Here is a 23,838-nt window from a genome sequence, read left to right on the forward strand (position 1 = left end):
TATAAATCCAGAGGTGATGAAGAATTTCTTCCACTATATTCAGATGTCAAATTGTCACACTTGGTTGCTTGAGGAAATAGACTATCTTTGAAAATCGGCTGAGCACTGTTTTCTATGTTGTTTTGTTGCTCTATGTATTGCATGTCGCCGCCTAGTGGTTCCCACTTTTAACGGAGCGCACAACACGACGACGGACACGACTTCAGAGCCAGTCGTTTGCCACCGCCTCAACTCTTTGGTTTAAACCTGCTTCTGCTGTCACCGACCTTTCAATCTATCTACCGATGTGAATGCTGTAAGTGCTGTCGTTACTTCTACACCCACCCACCCACTCCTCATTTGTAACCTTGTGTGATCTCAAGGCATGGATGTCACGGTGCGCCTTGGCATAATACAATATTGTAATCCGAATTGAGCACAGTCTGTGAGGATTTAGCCCTGGTTTACACAATCAGCTAACTTGACATTCAAGTTGTTGTAGGGGAAAGTGTAGCCTAGTGCAAGCTGCTTGTAGCGAAAGTGGAAACCGACCTGATCGCAAACAGATATGTTTTGACCGGTGAGGGACCGACTCCGGAATGAAGACGGCAGTACAGACTGGGAGACCGCGGCCGTTCCAGCGGTTCTGCTGCTGTGGAGTTGGGTTTCTCGCGGTCATTTGGCTCTCACAGTTCGCGCACGTGATAGGTGAGTTGTTCACAAGGATTAATGATGGGGGCAATTTTGCAGAATGTCAATTTATTAATATTCCTTGTGTGTTTGGGGTGTTTTTAGTATCATATATTTTAAACTAATCGTTTTAGAATTTTAGCACATTTTCATGTCATATATTTAATTATAATAGACTACCTAAGGGGGGAAAAGCATATGTCAATCAGCTCATTCTGTGTCACATTCTTCATTCATTAAATACTCAATTAAATACTGCCCTCACTAAATATGCCTGATTACCTAATTTCCTGGAGGAGATCATTATGTAACCATATTGATAAAAGGCTGTATGGGATGAAAGAGAGAAATTTGTAACCAACAGATCTGAGGATCCCCTCCCCTGTCCCCTCCCCCAATAGTATGCACCTTGAGTGTGACACCTGCTTCACATTGGGAGCGTACTTTCAGCATCACCTCTCTGATTCAGAGGGGTTGGGTTAATTGCGGAAGACAACATTTCAGTTGAATGCATTCAGTTGTACAACTGACTAGGCATCTCCCTGCACCAACCTGGCATACTCTCAGCCAGTAACCTGCACAGAACCCCAGAGAATCACCCGAGGGAACTCAGAAAATACGGCTCCATCAAGCACTGCATTAAGTAACACTGAAGACAGATGATTGAAATTGCACTGCAGTCAGAAAAGGGACACGCACGTAAACTGTGTGCAAAAGGATGCCTGTATGAACAAAAGAGGACATTGTGATGCAGTTATTCATATCCTTTTGTATGAACATCATATGGTCAATATTTACCCTATATGGGGCCTTATTCTCTACAGAGCTGGGTCTACAGTTTCATCTTGAAAGATGGATTCACATATTCAGCTAGGAAGCAACAGATGATTAGGCTAAAACATTCAATCATGAGGTGTGTGTGCATGCGTGTGTACGTGTGTGAGATTGTGTGGGCCAGTCCCGTGATTTTGAGGTTGAGAGAGTATGAGTTAAAGTAATGATTTTCATAGCTATGTCCCACGCTCCACGCTCTTCTCAATTTACATCGATAACATAGCTCAAGCAGTACGAAGCTCTCTCATCCAGTTATATGCAGATGATACAGTCTTATACTCAGCTGTCCCCTCCCTGGATTTTGTGTTAAATGCTCTACAACAAAGCTTTCTTAGTGTCCAACAAGCTTTCTCTACCCTTAACCTTGTTCTGAACACTTCCAAAACAAAGGTCATGTGGTTTGGTAAGAAAAATGCCCTCTCCCCACTGGTGTGATTACAACCTCTGAGGATTTAGAGCTTGAGGTAGTCACCTCATACAAGTACTTGGGACTATGGCTAGATGGTACACTGTCCTTCTCTCAGCACATATCAAAGTTGCAGGCTAAGGTTAAATCTGGACTTGGTTTCCTCTATCGTAATCGCTCCTCTTTCACCCCAGCTGCCAAACTAACCCTGATTCAGATGACCATCCTACCCATGCTAGACTACGGAGACGTAATTTATAGATCGGCAGGTAAGGGTGCTCTCGAGCGGCTAGATGTTCTTTACCATTCGGCCGTCAGATTTGCCACCAATGCTCGTTATAGGACACATCACTGCACTCTATACTCGTCTGTAAACTGGTCATCTCTGTAAACCCGTCGCAAGACTCACTGGTTGTTGATTATTTATAAAACCCTCTTAGCCCTCACTCCCTCCTATCTGAGATATCTACTGCACACCTCATCCTCCACATAAAACACCTGTTCTGCCAGTCACATTCTGTTAAAGGTCCCCAAAGCACACACATCCCTGGGTTGCTTGTCTTTTCAGTTCGCTGTAGCTAGCAACTGGAACGAGCTGCAACAAACACTCAAACTGGACCGTTTTATCTCCATCTCTTCATTCAGACTCAATCATGGACACTCTTACGGACAGTTGTGGCTTCTTTGCGTGATGTATTGTTGTATCTACCTTCTTGCCCGTTGTGCTGTTGTCTGTGTCCAATAATGTTTGTACCATGTTTTGTGTTGCTACCATGTTGTTGTCATGTTGTGTTGCTACCATGTTGTTGTCATGTTGTGTTGCTACCATGTTGTTGTCATGTTGTGTTGCTACCATGCTGTGTTTTCATGTGTTGCTGCCTTGCTATGTGGTTGTCTTAGGTCTCTCTTACTGTAGTGTTGTGGTGTCTCTCTTGTCGTGATGTGTGTTTTGTCCTATATATATATATATATATTTTTTTTTTAGGCCTTTTGCCTTTTGGTAGGCCGTCATTGTAAATAAGAATTTGTTCTTAACTGACTTGCCTAGTTAAATAAAAAATGACACCAAGGTTCTGACAACCAGTGTTCTGATACTGTTAATATTCTGCTTTAATAGCTGTCATATCTGTTTAAGTATTCTTCAGTTTTCCCCACTATTTATACCTTCACTATCTTATAACTGCCATCATGTTATTTACCCCATAGCTTCATAAATAAGTCTAATCTGGGGAAATACAAAGAGTAATTACTTAATGTATCTTTCTAATGGCAACATATTTGTATTACTCTATAAATGCATTAATTTGGCATATTCATCATACAGTATCATTCTAGTGGTAGGGCATTGGAAAATATTCAAATGCCCCAGGGCAGTGATTGGGGATATTGCCCTGTGAAGGGTGCTGTCTTTCGGATAGGACAATAAATGGGGGTCCTGACCCTCTGTGGTCACTGAAGATCCCATGGTACTTATAGTAAGAGTAGGGGTGTTAACCCCGTGTCCTGGACTTCATACCAATCTGGCCCTCATACCACTATGGCCCTCATACCAATCTGGCCCTCATACCACCATGGCCCTCATACCAATCTGGTCCTCATACCACCATGGCCTTCATACCAATCTAGGCCTCATACCACCATGGCCTTCATACCACCATGGCCCTCATACCAATCTGGCCTTCATACCACCATGGCCTTCATACCACCATGGCCCTCATACCAATCTAGCCCTCATACCACCATGGCCCTCATACCAATCTGGCCCTCATACCAATCTAGTCCTCATACCACCATGGCCCTCATACCACCATGGCCCTCATACCACCATGGCCTTCATACCAATCTAGGCCTCATACCACCATGGCCCTCATACCACCATGGCCCTCATACCAATCTGGCCCTCATACCACCATGGCCCTCACACCACCATGGCCTTCATACCAATCTGGCCCTCATACCACCATGGCCTTCATACCAATCTGGCCCTCATACCACCATGGCCTTCATACCAATCTGGCCTTCATACAATCTGGACTTCATACCACCATGGCCCTCATACCAATCTGGCCCTCATACCACCATGGCCTTCATACCAATCTGGCCTTCATACAATCTGGACTTCATACCAATCTGGCCCTCATACCACCATGGCCTTCATACCACCATGGCCCTCATACCACCATGGCCTTCATACCACCATGGCCCTCATACCACCATGGCCCTCACACCAATCTGGCCCTCACACCACCATGGCCTTCATACCAATCTGGCCCTCATACCAACATGGCCTTCATACCAATCTGGCCCTCATACCAATCTGGCCCTCATACCACCATGGCCCTCACACCAATCTGGCCCTCATACCACCATGGCCCTCACACCAATCTGGCCCTCATACCACCATGGCCTTCATACCAATCTGGCCCTCATACCACCATGGCCTTCAAACCAATCTGGCCCTCATACCAATCTTTCCCTCATACCAATCTGGCCCTCATTCCACCATGGCCTTCATACCAATCTGGCCCTCATACCACCATGGCTTTCATACCAATCTGGCCCTCATACCACCATGGCCCTCACACCAATCTGGCCCTCATACCACCATGGCCCTCACACCAATCTGGCCCTCATACCACCATGGCCCTCATACCAATCTGGCCCTCACACCACCATGGCCTTCATACCAATCTGGCCCTCACACCCCCATGGCCTTCATACCAATCTGGCCCTCATACCACCATGGCCCTCATACCAATCTGGCCCTCATACCCCCATGGCCTTCATACCAATCTGGCCCTCATACCAATCTGGCCCTCACACCCCCATGGCCTTCATACCAATCTGGCCCTCATTCCACCATGGCCCTCATACCAATCTGGCCCTCATACCACCATGGCCTTCATACCAATCTGGCCCTCATACCACCATGGCCCTCATACCAATCTGGCCCTCATACCACCATGGCCTTCATACCAATCTGGCCCTCATACCACCATGGCCTTCATACCACCATGGCCCTCATACCACCATGGCCCTCACACCAATCTGGCCCTCACACCCCCATGGCCTTCATACCAATCTGGCCCTCACACCACCATGGCCTTCATACCAATCTGGCCCTCATACCACCATGGCCTTCATACCAATCTGGCCCTCATACCACCATGGCCCTCACACCAATCTGGCCCTCATACCAATCTGGCCCTCATACCACCATGGCCCTCACACCAATCTGGCCCTCATACCACCATGGCCTTCATACCAATCTGGCCCTCATACCACCATGGCCTTCATACCAATCTGGCCCTCATACCACCATGGCCCTCACACCAATCTGGCCCTCATACCACCATGGCCTTCATACCAATCTGGCCCTCATACCACCATGGCCTTCATACCAATCTGGCCCTCATACCACCATGGCTTTCATACCAATCTGGCCCTCATATCAATCTGGCCCTCATACCACCATGGCCCTCATACCAATCTGGCCTTCATACCAATCTGGCCCTCATACCACCATGGCCTTCATACCAATCTGGCCCTCATACCACCATGGCCCTCACACCAATCTGGCCCTCATACCACCATGGCCTTCATACCAATCTGGCCCTCATACCACCATGGCCTTCATACCAATCTGGCCCTCATACCACCATGGCCTTCATACCAATCTGGCCCTCATACCACCATGGCCTTCATACCAATCTGGCCCTCATACCACCATGGCCCTCATACCAATCTGGCCCTCATACCAATCTGGCCCTCATACCACCATGGCCTTCATACCAATCTGGCCCTCATTCCACCATGGCCCTCATACCAATCTGGCCCTCACACCACCATGGCCTTCATACCAATCTGGCCCTCATACCACCATGGCCCTCACACCAATATGGCCCTCATACCACCATGGCCCTCATACCAATCTGGGCCTCATACCACCATGGCCACAATCATCCCAAGCTTCCAATTGGCTCATTCATTCCCCCTCCTCTCCCCTGTAACTATTCCCCAGGTCGTTGCTGTAAATAACAATGTGTTTTCAGTCAACTTACCTGGTAAAATAAGGGTAAAATAAAAAATCCTAGTCACTATAGGGTGGCAGGTAGCCTAGCGATTAAGAGCTTTGGGCCAGTAACTGAAAGGTTGCAGGTTCAAATCCCTGAGCTGGCAAGGTGGAAAAATCTGCCCCATCAACAACTGGATGCTGTGGATGTTGATTAAAGCAGCCCCCTGCACCTCTCTGATTTAGAGGGGTTGGGTTAAATTCAGAAGACACATTTTGGTTGAATGCATTCAGTTGTGGAACTGACTAGGTTTTCCCTTCCCAGTTGTTTTTGAAGGCTGTTTAATTTATTGCTGATTCCAGTCTAGTTCGAGGCGGACCATAGCACCAATGCCTACAATGCAGCAGACCGCTCATCCCAAGGAGTGAGGGAAGGATGTACCCATATCTGAACCCCACATCTTTGATTCTTCCCTCCTCAAAAGGACATGACCTGACATGACGAAGTGTCTCAAAGAGACTCGACTTAGATCAGAGTGTGATCTCAGTCTGGGTTAAAACCCTGTGTTCTGTGATGTGTGGTCTCAGTCTGGGTTAAAACCCTGTGTTCTCTGATGTGTGTTCTCAGTCTGGGTTAAAGCCCTGTGTTCTGTGATGTGTGTTCTCAGTCTGGGTTAAAGCCCTGTGTTCTGTGATGTGTGGTCTCAGTTTGGGTTAAAGCCCTGTGTTCTGTGATGTGTGGTCTCAGTCTGGGTTAAAGCCCTGTGTTCTGTTGTCTCAGGCTGGGTTTGGGTTAAAGCCCTGTGTCCTGTGATGTGTAGTCTCAGTCTGGGTTAAAGCCCTGTGTTCTGTTGTCTCAGGCTGGGTATGGGTTAAAGCCCCGTGTTCTGTGATGTGTGGTTTCAGTTTGGGTTAAAGCCCTGTGTTCTGTTGTGTCAGTCTGAGTTTGGGTTAAAGCCCCGTGTTCTGTGATATGTAGTCTCAGTCTGGGATTGGGTTAAAGCCCCGTGTTCTGTGATGTGTGGTCTCAGTTTGTGTTAAAGCCCTGTGTTCTGTGATGTGTAGTCTCAGTCTAGGATTGTGTTAAAGCCCCGTGTTCTGTGATGTGTGGTCTCAGTTTGTGTTAAAGCCCTGTGTTCTGTGATGTGTAGTCTCAGTCTAGGATTGTGTTAAAGCCCTGTGTTCTGTGATGTGTAGTCTCAGTCTAGGATTGTGTTAAAGCCCTGTGTTCTGTGATGTGTGGTCTCAGTCTGGGTTAAAGCCCTGTGTTCTGTGATGTGTTGTCTCCGTCTAGGATTGGGTTAAAGCCCTGTGTTTTGTTGTCTCAGGCTGGGTATGGGTTAAAGCCCTGTGTTTTGTGGTCTCAGTCTGGGTCTGGGTTAAAGCCCTGTGTTCTGTGATATGTGGTCGTGCTGTGAGAATGTAATAATGATGGCGGTAGCGGCGCCATCTGTGACGGGCCCATTTTTAGAATTTCACATTACCCAGGCTCCTCTTGACGCCTCCACATGAAAGCTGCCACACCCCCATGCTCAGGCCTAGAGCAAAGCGCCTGTGAAACACGTTGATTGGACTGTAATGTAAAACAAAGCGGACAGTGATCATGAAACAGACTGGACACAGAGAGAGAACAAGCAGTCTCATAACAACCGAGGGTAATGGCCCCCATTGGCTGGCTCTGCTCTGCTCTGCTCTGGACAGATATATCTCAGTGGTTGGTAGTGGTTACCTCTATGTGTTTCCATAGGAGACAATCACTTAGATATACACTATATATATATTTTTTAAAGGTGGACACCCTTTCAAATGAGTGGATTTGGCTATTTCAGCCATAGCCATTGCTGACAGGTGTATAAAATCTAGCACACAGCTCCATAGACAAACATTGGCAGTAGAATGGCCTGTTCCCGAACAGCTCAGTGACTTTCAACGTGGCACCGTTATAAACTCAGCAAAAAAAGAAACGTCCCTTTTTCAGGACCCTGTCTTTCAAAGATAATTCATAAAAATCCAAATAACTTCACAGATCTTCATTGTAAAGAGTTTTAACACTGTTTCCCATGTTTGTTCAATGAACCATAAATAATGAATGCACATGCACCTGTGGAACGGTCGTTAAGACACTAACGGCTTACAGACGGTAGGGAATTAAGGTCACAGTTATGAAAACTTAGGACACTGAAGAGGCCTTTCTACTGACTCTGAAAAACACCAAAAGAAAGATGCCCAGAGTCCCTGCTCATCTGTGTGAACGTGCCTTTGGCATGCTGCAAGGAGGCATGAGGACTGCAGATGTGGCCAGGGAAATAAATTGCAATGTCCGTACTGCGAGACGCCTAAGACAGCGCTTCAGGGAGACAGGACGGACAGCTGATCGTCATCGCAGTGGCAGACCACGTGTAACAACACCTGCACAGGATTGGTACATCCGAACATCACACCTGCGGGACAGGTACAGGATGGCAACAACAACTGCCCGAGTTACACCAGGAACACACAATCCCTCCATCAGTGCTCAGACTGTCCGCAATAAGCTGAGAGAGGCTGGACTGAGGGCTTGTATGCCTGTTGTAAGGCAGGTCCTAACCAGACATCACCGGCAACAACGTCGCCTATGGGCGCAAACCCACCATCGCTTGACCAGACGGACTGGCAAAAAGTGCTCTTCTCTGACGAGTCGTGGTTTTGTCTCATCAGAGGTGATGGTCGGATTCGCGTTTATCGTCGAAGGAATGAGCATTACACCGAGGCCTGTACTCTGGAGCGGGAGCGATTTGGATGTAGAGGGTCCGTCATGGTCTGGGGCGTTGTGTCACAGCATTATCGGACTGAGTTTGTTGTCATTGCAGGCAATTTCAACGCTGTGCGTTACAGGGAAGACATCCTCCTCCCTCATGTGGTACCCTTCCTGCAGGCTCATCCTGACATGACCCTCCAGCATGACAATGCCACCAGCCATACTGCTCGTACTGTGAGTGATTTCCTGCAAGACAGGAATGTCAGTGTTCTGCCATGGCCAGCGAAGAGCCCGGATCTCAATCCCATTGATTACGTCTGGGACCTGTTGGATCGGAGGGTGAGGGCTAGGGCTATTCCCCCCAGAAATGTTCGGGAACTTGCAGGTGCCTTGGTGGAAGAGTGGGATAATATCTCACAGCAAGAACTGGCAAATCTGGTGCAGTCCATGAGGAGGAGATGTACTGCAGTACTTAATGCAGCAGATGACCAAACCAGATACTGACTGTTACTTTTGATTTTGACCCCCCATTTGTTCAGGGACACATTATTCCATTTCTGTTAGTCATATGTCTGTGGAACTTGTTCAGTTTATGTCTCAGTTGTTGAATCTTGTTATGTTCATACAAATATTTACACATGTTAAGTTTGCTGAAAATAAACGCAGTTGACAGTGAGAGGACGTTTCTTTTTTTGCTGAGTTTAGGATGCCACCTTTCCAACAAGTCAGTTCGTCAAATTTCTGCCCTGCTAGAGCTTCCCCGGTCAACTGTAAGTGCTGTTATTGGTGTTCAACCCCATCGAACACCTTTTGGATGAATTGGAATGCCAACTGCGAACTAGGCCTAATCGCCCAACATCAGTGCCCAACCTCTCTAGCTCTTGTGGCTGAATGGAAGCAAGTCCCCGCAGCAATGTTCCAACATCTAGTGGAAAGCCTTCCAGAAGATTGGAGGCTGTTACATCAGCAAAGGGGGAACCAACTCCATTTTAATGCCCATGATTTTGGAATGAGATGTTTGACGAGCAGGTGTCCACATAAAGTTAAATAAAGGTTCAATCAAATAGATCATGTAGTGTAGCAGTGGAGGTCCCCACTGTTGATGCTGTCCTTCCTTATATAGTGGTGCAAAGCTGAAGCCCAAATAAAGAGATTGGCTATCAGCAGAGGGATATAGAACAGGGATTTACACCGTGAAGAGATTAGAGATGAATGGTTTATGAGCGTTCGCTCATAAAAGATTACATGATCTCCTCTGCTGACCCGCTCCGGTTTCTTTCTCCAGCCTCCATAATAAGGTGTCCAAATTTCTCTTCATCTTCTGTCGGATCTGCGTTAGAGCACAAGCCTTTGAATGTTGTGTCCAATAGTGTCTTTTGACCAGTCTTTTGAGGAGCCTCAGTGCAATACAATACTCAAATTGCAAGCCAAATGTCTTATATTTCAACAGAGCCGGAGTCATCCGGGTCTCATTCTGGAGAGGATGGCGTTCCAGTCCGTTCCAGACGCAGGCTGATGCAGGAAGAGTGGACAGAAGACAACCAGACCCTGGACCTTTCTAGACCAGGTGAGTCAGCCTCCCAGCCCCAAATCTTTCTCACTTCCACCTTGCCGCTGATGCTAACTGATCTCCCTGCTAGCCAAAAGTTTATGTTCCCAACCATGTCCTCTGGCACACAGATTTAGCTTTCCTCAGAGAATTACAACTGATGCGGACCACCTTCAAACTCAATAGTCTCTCTGTACTAATTTTACATTTTAGTCATTTAGCAGATGCTCTTATACTGAGCAACTTAATAGTGTTCCACTATGCGTTAAATTATTAATGAGATTCCATAGGAGCCCTACAATTCCTGAAGACACACGTGATGCACAAACTGTCTCTTGACTAAAGATTTATTTTCCAAACTTTGTGGGACACTTGAGGGGGCTCCAAGTGTGTCTTAGCTGCGTAGATGTGACTGAGTGTGTGTTTATGTGGGTTTGGGGTAGGCAGTTGAGTCTGTGTGTGTGCTGGTGAACCCTGGCTCTCCTTCTCCCCTGCGGGTTAACTGAAAAGGTCATGTGGGCCGAGACTGCAGTGCAGTGGTTGTCAGGAATCTCTGCTCTGTAAACTGTGTCTCAAACTTGGCTGCCGGGCCAGAGGAAAGGTTCTGTCTGGAGAGGTTAGAGCAGCATGCCAGACTTGTGCAATGGAAGAATCAAGGCAATAGATAAACAGTTAGTAAACACAGTGGAGGACATGGGGGGGAGAAGACAGCTAGGGAGGAGAGCTCTGCAGCAGGACAACAGGACGGAGCAACACACAGTGCTTTGACTTCAATCTGCAGCATGAGAAATAATGAACTGCATTGGATACCACTATCTCCCTGAGGACACCTGCCAGGCTGCCCCAATCATTATATTTTTTACGCTTGGCAGAGGAGAGCCATTAATGCAGGATGTGTACCTACTACACCAGTATATCAAGCACCATATGTGTTGTCTTTCTGTTACAAACAGACCTCGGTATCTTTGACAACGACACATCTCCCATATAGATGGGGTGATAAAGTCAGGGACGCAGCTTTAGTTTTAGAAGTGGGCGGGACATAATTATTATTATTCTACTTTTTTTGTCAGATCAACACTCCGAACAGCCTACCAAACCGCTCGGAGTCTTCCGCATGGTCCTAAAGCACACCATTGACTTGTTTGTATTACATTCCAATCATAAAACTGGGGGGGGGGGACAAAAATGCATTTTCAGAATGTGGGCGGGGCATGTGGGGGGACATGAAAGTTGCACCCCTGTATAAAGTAAATACAGGTTGTAAAACAGGAGGCTGATGGATCTGCCCTTAAGAAAAAAGATTGCAGTCAGAGTGCAACATAACTGCAGTACACTGCAGTATAACTGCATTTAGAGTGCAGTATAACTGCATTATGCTGCAAATACTGTGTCCAAAATAACTGTTTTTCCCCTACAGTAGTTTCAGTTCAATTGCAGTCACTGTGCAGTATACCACAGTCGACTGCAGTTACTGCACTTTTACAACTTTTTCAAAACTCATTTTTTTGTAAGGGTGTGGGCAAGTATGAGATAAACTGATGGGCTGCACTAGGCTACTCCTTTATAATACATGCTCAGGGCAGGCTACTCCTCTTTATCTGCAGGTCAGCCCCTGTTTACTGTAACTGGTAATAATTACATAATCCATAGTGGGATCAAACGGCCAGCTCGGAACTCAAGGAATATTATCTTTGGGATAGCGTAAGGGAGGTCTCGCTCTCCATCCCCCTGCTTAACAAGACGGAGACGGCAACGTCTGCCTTCAGTCGTCAACCCTTTGAGGCCAGCGTTGCTAAGCAACTGAATGCTAAATGTTGAAACCCAGAAAATTCTGTCTTTCAAGCATTCAACGTGACGAGACAGAATTAACAACCACAACGAGCTAAAAATAAACCAGCAGGAGAAGATAAGCTAATGCGTTTTTATAAGTGTCAATAACGATCGCTCATGTGTTTTTTTTATGCATACGTTTGTTGGTTTTGGCAAACAACAGAGCCAGACGTTTGAGGATGATTTTTCCACAGATATATTTTAGTGGTTGACTGAAAAAGAGAATCTGGCACGAAGAGAATCTGAGTTTTGTCAGGGGAGTAATTTATTATGGCTGTCAAATAAAGCAAATGGCTATTAATGCAACCATTAAACATGGGAGTAGTTTTCTTTTTGTCTGAAGTCTTTGGGAATTGGGGGAAATATTCTTAGCTTTCCATCACTCCCTCCCGTCTCTCTAGAACCCTTGTCCTCTCTGCGTTCACATTGGTTCCTGATGGTAATTTAAAGATCAGAGGTTAAGGATGGAGGTCAGACTTCACTCACAGACAGCTCTTTGTGTGTTTGAACATAAAACAAGTTTTCAGTATATGGCTCACATATACCGTCTAAATTGATATAGAATGGTGCTGCAATGGATATCTGCTGTTTTATGGGTTCCTGACCAATTCTGCTATTTTGATAGCTTTTTTGACCTGATCATAATTTGTTTTGTACATAAAGTTTCAGCCATCTCTTCCTTTGACCAAAAAAAGCTTCTCTACATCAGAACAGCGGTCACTAACCTCCCTTTAAATGAAGATTTCTACTTCAGCGAGTCGACATACTGCTCACCCCGGGCCAGGCCCTGATCCCCGAGCCACGGAAAAGACGCCGACGGCAAGCACCCTGACAAAACTATGTTCGCAAATAAATAATCCACCTCTGCCCTCTGTTCTGTTGGTCGAACGTGAAAATCACTGGAGAACAAACTGGATGAGCTCCGTTCGAGACTATCCTATCAACGGCACCTGAAGAACTGTAATATCCTATGTCATGGCTGAACAAGGACATGGATAATATACATCTAGCTGTTTTTTCTATGCATCGGCAGGATGAACGGCAGCATCAGAAAACTCAAGGAGGGAGGTGTGTGTCTCTTTGTTAAGAACAGCTGGTGAACGATCTCTAATATTAAGGAAGTCTCGAGGTTCTGCTTGTCTGAGTTAAATTGTCTCATGACTATTGTTGACTATACTATTTACCAAGATAATTGTCATCTATTTTTTGTGGCTGTCTATTTCCACCACAAACCAATGTTGGCACTAAGACCGTACAAAACGACCTGTATAGGGCCATAAGCAAATAGGAAATGCTGATCCAGAGGCAGCGCTCCTAGTGGCCGGTGATTTAAATGGAGGGAAACTGAAATGTGTCTTACCTACTTTCTACCAGCATGTCACATGTGCAGCTAGAGGAGCCAAAAATCGAGATCACCTTTACACACAGAAATGCATAGAAAGCTCTCCCTCAACCTCCATTTGGCAAATCTGACCAAAACTATACTCCTGATTCCTGCTTACAAGCAAAAACTCAAACAGGAAGTACCAGTGACATGCTTAATACGGAAGTGGTCCGATGAAGCGGATGCTAAGCGACTGGACTGTTTCGCTAGCACAGACTGGAATATGTTCCAGGATTCATCTGATGACGTTGAGGAGTTTATGGTAGTATGCATTTTGAGAAACACCCATTGTGTATTTATTATTACTTTTATTATAACGTGTTATTACTTTTCAATTATTTCTCTTTTTTCTTTCTGCATTTTTGGGAAAGCCCCGTAAGTAAGCATTTCAATGTTATTTTACACATGTTGTTTACAAAGCATGTGACGAATAACATTATATTTGATTGATTTGATTTCAGGTAGGATATTAGTGGTGGCTAATTGTTTTACTTCAGTAGCGTCCTGTGTTTCCCAGCCCACCAACATGACATTGAGTCTGACTCTTTAAGATGATGGATGGTACCATGTGACGTGTCTGAAGAGGTGGAGTAAATCTCCTGTGAGGGAGTGAAGTTTATCGATTGCACTCCCACTGTAGGTCTTCTGAGGATCTCTCAAATGATTACAGCCGCTGTTTTGTTGGATGAAGGATGGATATTAAGTGTTGGTGGGATTTGTATGGCTGGGTTGGCTTTGTCTATTCAGAACCGGGACAGTATTTTTGCGTTCCAGTTAGACATTTATCTGCTCTGTTGCAGTCTACCATTGAAAACCATTGAAGACTAGACGCAGAAAAGGTGCGCTGTTTGTTTTTGAGCAATATGATTGGCCGTTTATTCAAGCACCACCAAGCTACTTTCGCACAGCACACGCAAGCTGTCCTGAAGAAAAGGAAGCGCAGAGCTTATTTATTTTAGGGATAGTAGTTAAACAAAAGTAAACGTTCAATAGCGAACATACTAGCAATATGCTGGCTAATGTTAATAGTCTGCAAAAAGAAAGCTACAAAAATACACTTTACAGGGCTTGACAAGCACTTTTATTTCTACTTGTCGCCCACAAAAAAATGGTCTGTAACAATTTTGACATCATTGTAAGGAACCACTTTACAACATAAGATATCTTATTATCTCTTTTACGATAGAGAATCAGACAAAAATGAAGGCTACCCTCTTTGCATATTCAAGTCTGTCTCAAAATACAACACTCTCCTGGAGGATGGTTGACCACCCTTGGTAGCCTATAAAATATTACATTACAATAAATGACAACAAACTACTTTGTATATCTTTATACAATAATTCCCTCCAGGGCTCGAAATGAAGGATGTCCCATTCCCTCAACATTTACATGGCCATATTTTGGCTAGGCTACTTTGAAACAAGGCAAGTTAAACCACTGTTCCCCGGGCGCCGAAGACGTGGATGTCGGTTATAGCAGCATAACCTGCATAACCCCAGTGCATTTAAAAACTACACCATGCCCGGACCAGTAGAAGTTTCGTTCGGGCCAGTCAATTTTTGGCCAACTGAGTCCGGTCAGGCAAGTGAGAAAAAAAGTTCATGTTGGACTCAGAGTTTTACCTGACCAGGTAATGAGATCAGGTAAAACTACAGGCCCCAGAAAAGGCACGTACAAATTTTGCCACACCAGTTTCGAACCTGTCTTGTCACCTTTGTGTTTGCTCTTATCTGCCTTTCTAAGAGATGACTAACTATGTCATAAAATCATAGAATGAAAAATAGGTCCATAATGAATTTTCATTACATGGATGAAAGCAAATGTTTGGATTCTTCATAAAAAATGGAAGGTTGCTGCAGTGGTTTATTCTATGTAGTGGTGCTGTTTCTGTTAGTGTGTGAGACTGCTTTTGTTTTCTGTGTTTCACTCAATACCTTAGCTTGACTCCAAGATACCCTGCAGAATCAATAACATATCTTTCTCTCCTTCCCTCTGCCTGCCATTTGGCCACAATTGCAGTCCATTTGAGTCCCCTGCAGCAGAGTGACTCAAATGGATATCTCAACTGTCCACAGCTTTAGTGGTTTCATTTAGTAGGGGTTTCACTTTCAATCAGGACTGATATGGCATTAAACACACACTCAAGCATGCTCATTGGTGTATACACACACACACACACACACACACACACACACACACACACACACACACACACACACACACACACACACACACACACATACACACAGAGTGATTAAATCAAATGTCCATTTTGACCCCTTCTCCAGATTCTTGATGGGATCAGCGGTGAAAGTAAATTAGATCAAGCCTCAGACAGTGTGAATATAAAAGGAAATCTACTGTATAGAGAGAGATCTATAGGAGACCAGGCGATAGATGTAATTACAGCAGGGAGATGTGCCTGGCTGGCTGGGGCAGCCTGTGATGCCAGAGGAGCAACACGTGAATGCTGCTGTAGCCTCCCGCGAGGCTAGAGTGGATGGAGTCACTCAGTCCCCAGGCAGGTTGAGGCTGACGTGAACACTCACTGTCACTGCTAAGGGCACACACTGAATCTGTGATCAGAATGCTGTCAACTTCATGAGAGTTGATTGTGTCCCGTGTCCTGTCCAGAATTGGAAGCCAACCTCCGATATGTAAATCAGCTTACAGCTGGTCTAGTCAATAAGCAAACCCAAGCTGCATGCAGTGACAAAAGCCTGGTATATGGGAACAGAGGAAGGGCATCCTCACAAAGAAAATTCCCGGCCAACACCCTCTTGTATGCTCTCTCTCAGGCTTTCTCTCAAAGAACCTCTCCTGAGCTTTGGCAAGGAAAGATAAATATTTTTAGAAATTTCGCTCCAGAGCTGCTTGTCATTTCTCTTTTTTCATATTTCATAAGCCAAGACCATGGGAAACACACATTCCCCTCCCCCTTTCTCACCATTCACGCAGCCGTCATTGGCTTCCCACTGCCGCCTGTCAACAAACTGCTGCCCCCAGGGAGAGGGTTTCCGTGGCAACTGCTTTCACCGAAGCAACTTGTCAATACGTTCATCTGAGCCATGTGTTTCAGGACTGCATTTACAGTGCCTTCAGAAAGTATTCACACCCCTTGACTTATTCCACATTTAGTTGTGTTATGGCTTGAATTCAACATGGATTAAGTATATATTTTTTCTCACACACCTACACTCAATACCCCATAATGACAAAGTGAAAACATGTTTTTAGAAATGTTTGCAAATTTATTGAAAATGAAATACAAAAATATCTCTTTTCAAAGTATTCACACCCCTGAGTCAATACATGTTACAATCACCTATGGTAGTGGTTACAACTGCTAGTCTTTCTGGGTAAGTACACCTGGATTGTAGAATATTTGCACGCTATTATTTTTTAAATTCTTCAAACTCTCAAGTTTTTTTGCCGTACATTTTTATCTCCCATGGTCTGGTGGAAAGCAGACCTGAACCAGGTTTTTGTCTGTGCTTCTCTAAAAAAGAAAAAAAATCTCCCTAGTCCTTGCCGATGACAAGCATACCAGTAACATGATGCAGCCACAAGCATGCTTGAAAATATGAAGAGTGGTACTCAGTGATGTGTTTTGTTGGATTTGTCCCAAACAACACTTTGTACTCAGGACATAAAGTTAATTTCTTTGACACATTTTTTTGCAGTTTTACTTTAGTGCCTTGTTGCAAACAGGGTGCATGTTTTGGAAAAACGACAATGTTGTTCTCCTTTCACAGCCATTAAACTCTGTAACTGTTTTAAAGTCACCATTGGCCTCATGGGGAAATCTCTGGGTGTTTTCCTTCCTCTCCGGCAGCTGAGTTAGGAAGGACGCCTGTATCTTTGTAGTGACTGGGTGTATTGATACACCATCCAAAGTGTAATTAATAACTTCACCATGCTCAAAGAGATATTCAATGTCTGTTTTGTTTTTGTACCCTTCTACCAATAGGTGCCCTTCTTTGTGAGGCATTGGAAAACCTCCCTGGTCTTTGTGGTTGAATCTGTGCTTGAAAGTCACTGCTTGACTGAGGGACCTTACAATGATCTGTATGTGTGTGGTACAGAGATGAGGTAGTCCTTCAAAAATGATTCTAAACACTATTATTGCACACAGAGTCCATGCAACTTATTATGTAACTTGTTAAGCACATTTCTACTCCTGAACTTATTTAGGCTTGCCGTAACAAAGGGGTTGAATACTTACTGACTTGAGACATTTCAGATTTTCATTTTTTATTAATTTGTAAACATTTCTAAAAACATAATTCCACTTTGACATTATTGGGTATTGGGTGTAGGCCAGGGAAAACAAATCTAAATGTAATCCATTTGAAATTCAGGCTGTAACACAACAAAATGTGGAAAAGTCAAGGGATGTGAATATTTTCCGAATGCACTGTACATAGAAACTGGGGCATTTTGTATTGGGGCTAAATGTCTCGGGGACCTGGGGCAGGTTCCGGATCTGGCCTGCTTTCCAAAGCACAGCTATATGATAACGAAAACAGGAAATAATAGAACTACCACATCTAGAGCACAGATGTCCTGACACTGATAGGATGCAGATGTCTACCCACCTTCTTTAGTGAGATTCTGCCTCACTCTTTCTTATGATAATCTGACGGAAAGTTTACATGCTAAACTGAGATGGTTTAGTGAACAGGTCCTGCAACAGCTGGCCAGAAAAGAAAAGAAACTCCTTTCTCCACAGTTCTCTGAGAGGCGGGAATATTAAACGACCAGAGACAGAGACAGAGACCCTCACCCTCTAAGTCTCAGATTCAGTATGTTGATTACACAGTATAGAAGGGCATGGCCAAGCATACTGTCAACTTCCAGCCATCTAGAGTAGACCATATAGCCCCCTGTCCTCTCCGGTTCACACTACAGATTCAAGGGTCAAAATCGAATATCCTTGATCACATGGGAGGCGTGCTCTCTTAATCCACAGGGAGACGGTTCAGAATGCTGCCGTAGACTTACAGCGCAGTACATGGCATGTAGTGTGCGTACTGTGTTGTGTAGAAAGTGTCATGAAGCCTGTGTTTGGTAGCGTGTGTCATACACCACGTGATATGTAACATGTGCATTATAGAAAGCGCGTGTGGTGTGGAATAAATCGTGCAGCATGTGTTGTGCGGCGTCAGACAGTCTGCATTGTGGGACTGACTGTGTAGGCTACCCAGCGCTGCCTCAGAGCAACAGCGCTATTAATAGGGTTGAGCTCCCCAGTCGTTAAAGTTCATTTTCCCCTGCGTCTGAGTACTGATTTAGCAGCGCTGCCTTGTGCTCTCCAGGCTGCAGCCTCCTCTCCTCTTCTCACCACGCCGGGGGAAACGAGGGGAAGCGGGGCTCTCATTAACACTCTCATTCACACCTGAGGAGCAGGAAGCAGCTGTTCCACACACCTCCTCCTCAGTGCTCTGCTCCTCTCTCTCTACCCGGCCCAGGGGGCCAGAATCTGCTAGCCTGTACAGGTGTGTGGCTGCTTGGAGGAAGCAATTCAATAGGAGATCATAGTTATTAAGCTGTGGAGTGTCAGGCGGAGAAGTGAGATTTATGGGAGTCAAATCGGGGGAAAAAATCTGAAAAACCCTCAAGGTGCCTCCTTCAGTTATATATATATAGCATTCTTTCAGAAGGCCTACTCTGCCATGTCTGTGTTTTGCATCAGTCCTTTAATATACGGAGGATGATGAGATGGAGACAGGAAAGGAATGGTATTCCTCCCAGTGTGAGGAATATAGCGTCTGTTTGTTGCCCAGTGAGAGACTGCTTGTGTCCAAACCATTGTGTCAGTTTGATGTTTGTGCTCTACTTCTCTAGTTTCGATCTTGGGCAGCATTAGTGCCAGACTCTGATTTCCTTCCCTCTCTGCTGTTGTTGAATATCCTTTCCCACCTCACTCTCTCTATGATCTGTGTCTAACTGTGATGTTTTACCTTTCTCTCTCCCTCAGCCATCCATGAGTTTCCAGAAGATATATTTACCAAGGAGGAGCTGAAAAGAGGAGCAGTGTTGTTACATGTGCTGTGTGTGAGTGTCCTGTAACACACCCCGCAGAAAACGATCCTGTTTAACACACCTCACAAAAACAGCCGTGATACCCCTGATTCCGCCGTTTTGCAGCCACATTCTTCGTGCAATACCATCTGTTCAGATGCGATTAGACTTCATAATAGAATTGATCTGCTAATCACACTCTCGTATTAATGTACGCCTGCCTGAATGACACCTGAATTACTTAAACACCTCCTTATCAAATCCTTTACGGACCGTGTCTCTTTTGTCGTCTCTCACTGTACCTCTTAGGCTATCTACATGTTCTACGCTCTTGCTATTGTCTGTGATGACTACTTTGTTCCTTCCCTGGAGAAAATATCAGAGGTGAGAGAACCAACAGCACCAATTCACTTTAATACAGGAAGACGGTGGCACCATATGCTGCTTTTTAACACTCTATTACTATTTTTAGTTGAGTCATTTCAATATAAACGTTGTTTCCTGTTCCTGTATCACGTATTTCTACAAAGATGTAGTGCTTCTTGATCAGGTATTATGATTGTGTGAGAAGGTTCCCTCTTTGCTCTGGCCCTCTCAGAACCTGCAGCTCAGTGAGGATGTGGCAGGGGCAACCTTCATGGCTGCAGGAAGCTCAGCCCCAGAGCTCTTCACCTCTCTCATTGGTCAGTTCTTAATCCCTCTGTATTTCCCTTCTCTTAACAGTAGTGTTAGCAGTGGCCAATAAATTGGGTCAGTGAACGCTATACATATGCCCAACACTGACTGATACATATCTTGCTATGGATCTTGCAATCCATCTCAATGATCATGTTTGCGTATCATGTAATGCCACACATATCCATCAGATGTCAGCAGAGTCAATATGAAAAGTCTTTAAGTCTACATCAAATGTATAGGAACGCAATTGGCACAGCCATTGGTTTCATCCTCTAAAATGGAATTGTCACTACAACTCTCTATCTCGTGCAGGTGTGTTTATCACTAAAGGAGACGTGGGGGTCGGCACCATCGTGGGCTCAGCGGTCTTCAACATCCTGGTCATCATTGGTGTGTGTGGCATCTTTGCGGGCCAGGTATAGACCTCTGACACTACACACCTTTTTGGCCTTAACAGTGTGGCTATGGCTGAAGACCTCATGAATACATGGAAACCTGTTTTCCTACACACGCACTGGCTGAGTGAACATGAGGAGGCAGCTATGTGTTGGTTGTCTATTAGTAGTGTCTCTCTCTTACTCTCTATCTCTCTCTTTGTCTTTCTCTCTCTCCCCCCTCTCTCTCTCTCTCTGTCTCCCCTCTGCAGACGGTGGTTCTGACGTGGTGGTCTCTGTTCAGGGACTCCACCTACTACATCTTCTCTGTGCTGGCTCTCATCCTGGTGAGGCAGACAAGGGAGAGAGGAGGGGAAATGAAGACCATACAATCAAATGCTTTTAAATACAGCCGCTTACTTGTGCTCTACGATTACAGTGCTGAATAAACTGCAAGCCGCTGTGACTAGTTTAACGCGTTAGCGTTCTCTTTGTAGGTTATCTTTGATGCAAAAGTTGTCTGGTGAGTTTTATCACAATTATTTGAATGAACCTACACATCATTTACTTTTGTGACAACAGTCTCAATGTTACTTATGTCAGAATTGTAAAAGTACAGTAAAATAGCAGTTTAGTGGTTTTAGGTGGTAGTTGACCAGTGTATTTCTGATTGTAGGTGGGAGGCCGTGCTTCTAATGACTATGTATGGAGTTTACATTGTTATCATGAAGTGAGTATTCTGCTTAGCCGCCTCTCACAGGAGTCCTCAATCCACAGAGCATGTACAGCAGTGTCTGTTGTGCTTGTGTTCCTCATGTGAAAGCTGTTTTGTGGTTTCAGGTTCAACTCCCAGCTCTTGGGGTGTGTGACTCGTCGTTTTGGTGGTCCGGGTCAGTGTTGCCTGGGTAGTGAGGTACACCGAGACGAGGAGATGGCAGAGGACGGACCCACCTGCAACACCAACATGGTGCTGCTCAGGAAAGGTCTGTCTGGAGCTCATTACAGCTCTCACTGTCTGTCTGTCTGTCTCCCTCCTGTGGCGGTCTGAGTGTTAGAAGCTGTGACCGTTATAGATTTTTTTTTAGCTCATCAAAAGTCTCACAGTTAATTATAACCGCATCATAATGCATTATACCTGCCTGCCGGCTTTAGGTAAAGTGTTACCCCTATTCCTATCACTCTCTCACCCTGCAGGCCAACCCCAGGGTCAGGAGTCTCCTCCGGTGATGATGGTGGACGAGCTCCTCATCCTCAACCCCCACCAGTTGTCCTTCTCCGAGGCTGGCCTGCGCATCATGATTACCCCCCACTTTTCCCCTCGCACCAGGCTCAGAATGGCGGGCCGAGTGCTCATCAGTGAGGTAGTCGACTGAGGCTGGAGGAACATCAGCAACGTTAGCCACTATGAGGCACTCATTTCTTTTCTCCCACACAGAGACAGAGGTTGATCAGGAGTCCTCCCAACAGCCAGCTGGACGGAGAGACCAGCGCAGGGGCAGTGGGCACCCCTCTGAAGGGTTCTGGAGGTCTGGAGAATGGGGGCAGTGTGGAGAGACAGACCCCCGAGGGGGCAGGGCTAGGGGACGCAGGGGACAAGCCAGGGGCGGAGGGTTGTCAGGCTGAGGAAGAGGAGGATGATGATGATGGGCCGTTCAGGCCTCTGCACTGGCCAGGTGAGGATGTTTTTTTTGTTCCCATGTGCCTGACTGAGGTCGGGATTAAAACAAACACACTGTACAAACATCGCACTGCACTTGACCTTTAAAGGCAATTTTCGCTGAAAATGCATTCGAGGGAAACACTGCATGTCAACTCTGGTATATTCTTGTTATTGTGTGTGTGGCAGATGGTTGCTGTGCACGGGTCAAGTGGCTGATCTCGTGGCCCCTGGGCCTGCTGCTGTACTGCACTGTGCCTAACTGTGTGTTCCCCCGCTGGCACCGCTGGTTCATGGTCACCTTCTTAGCCTCCACCCTGTGGATAGCCATCTTCTCCTACCTCATGGTGTGGATGGTAAGGACTAACAGCAGAGCCTTAAGGCCATATCGGAACTTCAAAGCCAGGCTTTCTGCAACGTTGTAATGTCTGTTGCCTTCCAGGAGTTATAGGACGGCATTTAAAGATGCACTATGCAGAAATCGCTCCGCCATTTCCTGGTGGCTAAAATTCTAATATTTAGCCTAATTTCTGTTTATGTGACAAAATAAGCAAGTGTAGTGTAGAGAATCATTGTACCATCTAAACCGCTGTGAAATGTTTTTTACATAACCAAAAATATTGTATTTTCAGCTGTTTGAAGCTGGTGTACAAAACCGAAAGTAAAAGAGGCTAAAAATGAAACTTAAGAACGGGAAGCATAGAAATAGCGCACATAGAACATATCTACCACTTCTTAGACTTGCGTTCAATGTGACTGGCAGATCTATAACCCATATTTCTATGTGCATTTGGTCAGTCGCCCAAAAAAGTGACATGTTGCAGCGTTAAGAAGGTGAGTGTGTCTCTGAACTAGCTGTGTGTCCCCACCAGGTCACCATCGTCAGCTACACATTAGACATCCCAGACTACATCATGGGTATCACCTTCCTGGCAGCGGGCACCAGCGTGCCAGACTGCATGGCCAGCCTCATTGTAGCTCGGCAAGGTACCCGTCACCCTCTCTCCTCAGACTCCTGATCAGCCTTTCAACGTCCTGGTGGTGCAGTGTAGACTGTTTCAGTTTGACTTTACTCTCCCTCTCTCCTCAGGTTTAGGGGACATGGCGGTGTCTAACTCCATTGGCAGTAATATCTTTGACATCTTGTTGGGACTGGGTTTCCCCTGGGCTCTGCGCACTCTGGTGGTGGACAACGGATCATCGGTGGGCACTTATTTATTACAACTATGGACATTTAACAACCATCAGTATATTATTAAGGCGACAGGTAGCCTAGCAGGTTAGAGCGTTGGGCCAGTAACTGAAAATCTGTCGATTTTATCCTTGAGCAAGGCACTTAACCCAAAATTGCTCTCAGGGTTGCCGTTGATAATGACAGACCCTGGCCGTGACCTCACTCTCCGAGGGTGTCTCGAGGAGAGTTGGGATATGCCAAAAAAAAAACATTTCCAATTCACACGTGCCTGTTAATACATAATAGCCACGTGAGATGAAATATAAACCCAACATCTGACCCCCTCACCCTCTTCTTCCTCACAGGTCTACATTAACAACAAGGGCCTGGTGTATTCTGTTGTCCTGCTGCTGGCCTCCGTCTTCCTCACAGTAAGTGTGTGTGCGTGCCTGCATGCATGTGTCGTGCCACAATGGATTTCACCATGAGTGACTGTTGCGCTAC

General features: G+C 45.6%; 1 protein-coding gene across 1 annotated transcript in view; it reads left to right on the forward strand.

Annotated features, from left to right (window-relative positions):
• Positions 1-23,838, forward strand: part of LOC129868933 (sodium/potassium/calcium exchanger 3-like) — a 27,667-nt gene continuing 3,829 nt past the window's right edge. Inside the window, exons 1-16 of the mRNA XM_055943288.1 lie at positions 1-687; positions 10,109-10,225; positions 19,408-19,484; positions 19,761-19,835; positions 20,050-20,134; positions 20,442-20,545; positions 20,776-20,850; positions 21,001-21,026; positions 21,180-21,233; positions 21,344-21,486; positions 21,698-21,864; positions 21,939-22,176; positions 22,350-22,516; positions 23,033-23,147; positions 23,251-23,363; positions 23,700-23,765. Coding sequence (XP_055799263.1) covers positions 579-687; positions 10,109-10,225; positions 19,408-19,484; positions 19,761-19,835; positions 20,050-20,134; positions 20,442-20,545; positions 20,776-20,850; positions 21,001-21,026; positions 21,180-21,233; positions 21,344-21,486; positions 21,698-21,864; positions 21,939-22,176; positions 22,350-22,516; positions 23,033-23,147; positions 23,251-23,363; positions 23,700-23,765 — 1,731 coding nt within the window. The 5' untranslated portion in view covers positions 1-578. The remainder of the gene's footprint in view (positions 688-10,108; positions 10,226-19,407; positions 19,485-19,760; positions 19,836-20,049; positions 20,135-20,441; positions 20,546-20,775; positions 20,851-21,000; positions 21,027-21,179; positions 21,234-21,343; positions 21,487-21,697; positions 21,865-21,938; positions 22,177-22,349; positions 22,517-23,032; positions 23,148-23,250; positions 23,364-23,699; positions 23,766-23,838) is intronic.

This window comes from Salvelinus fontinalis, chromosome 13, assembly GCF_029448725.1.
Source record: "Salvelinus fontinalis isolate EN_2023a chromosome 13, ASM2944872v1, whole genome shotgun sequence".
Classification (NCBI taxonomy): Eukaryota; Metazoa; Chordata; class Actinopteri; order Salmoniformes; family Salmonidae; genus Salvelinus; species Salvelinus fontinalis.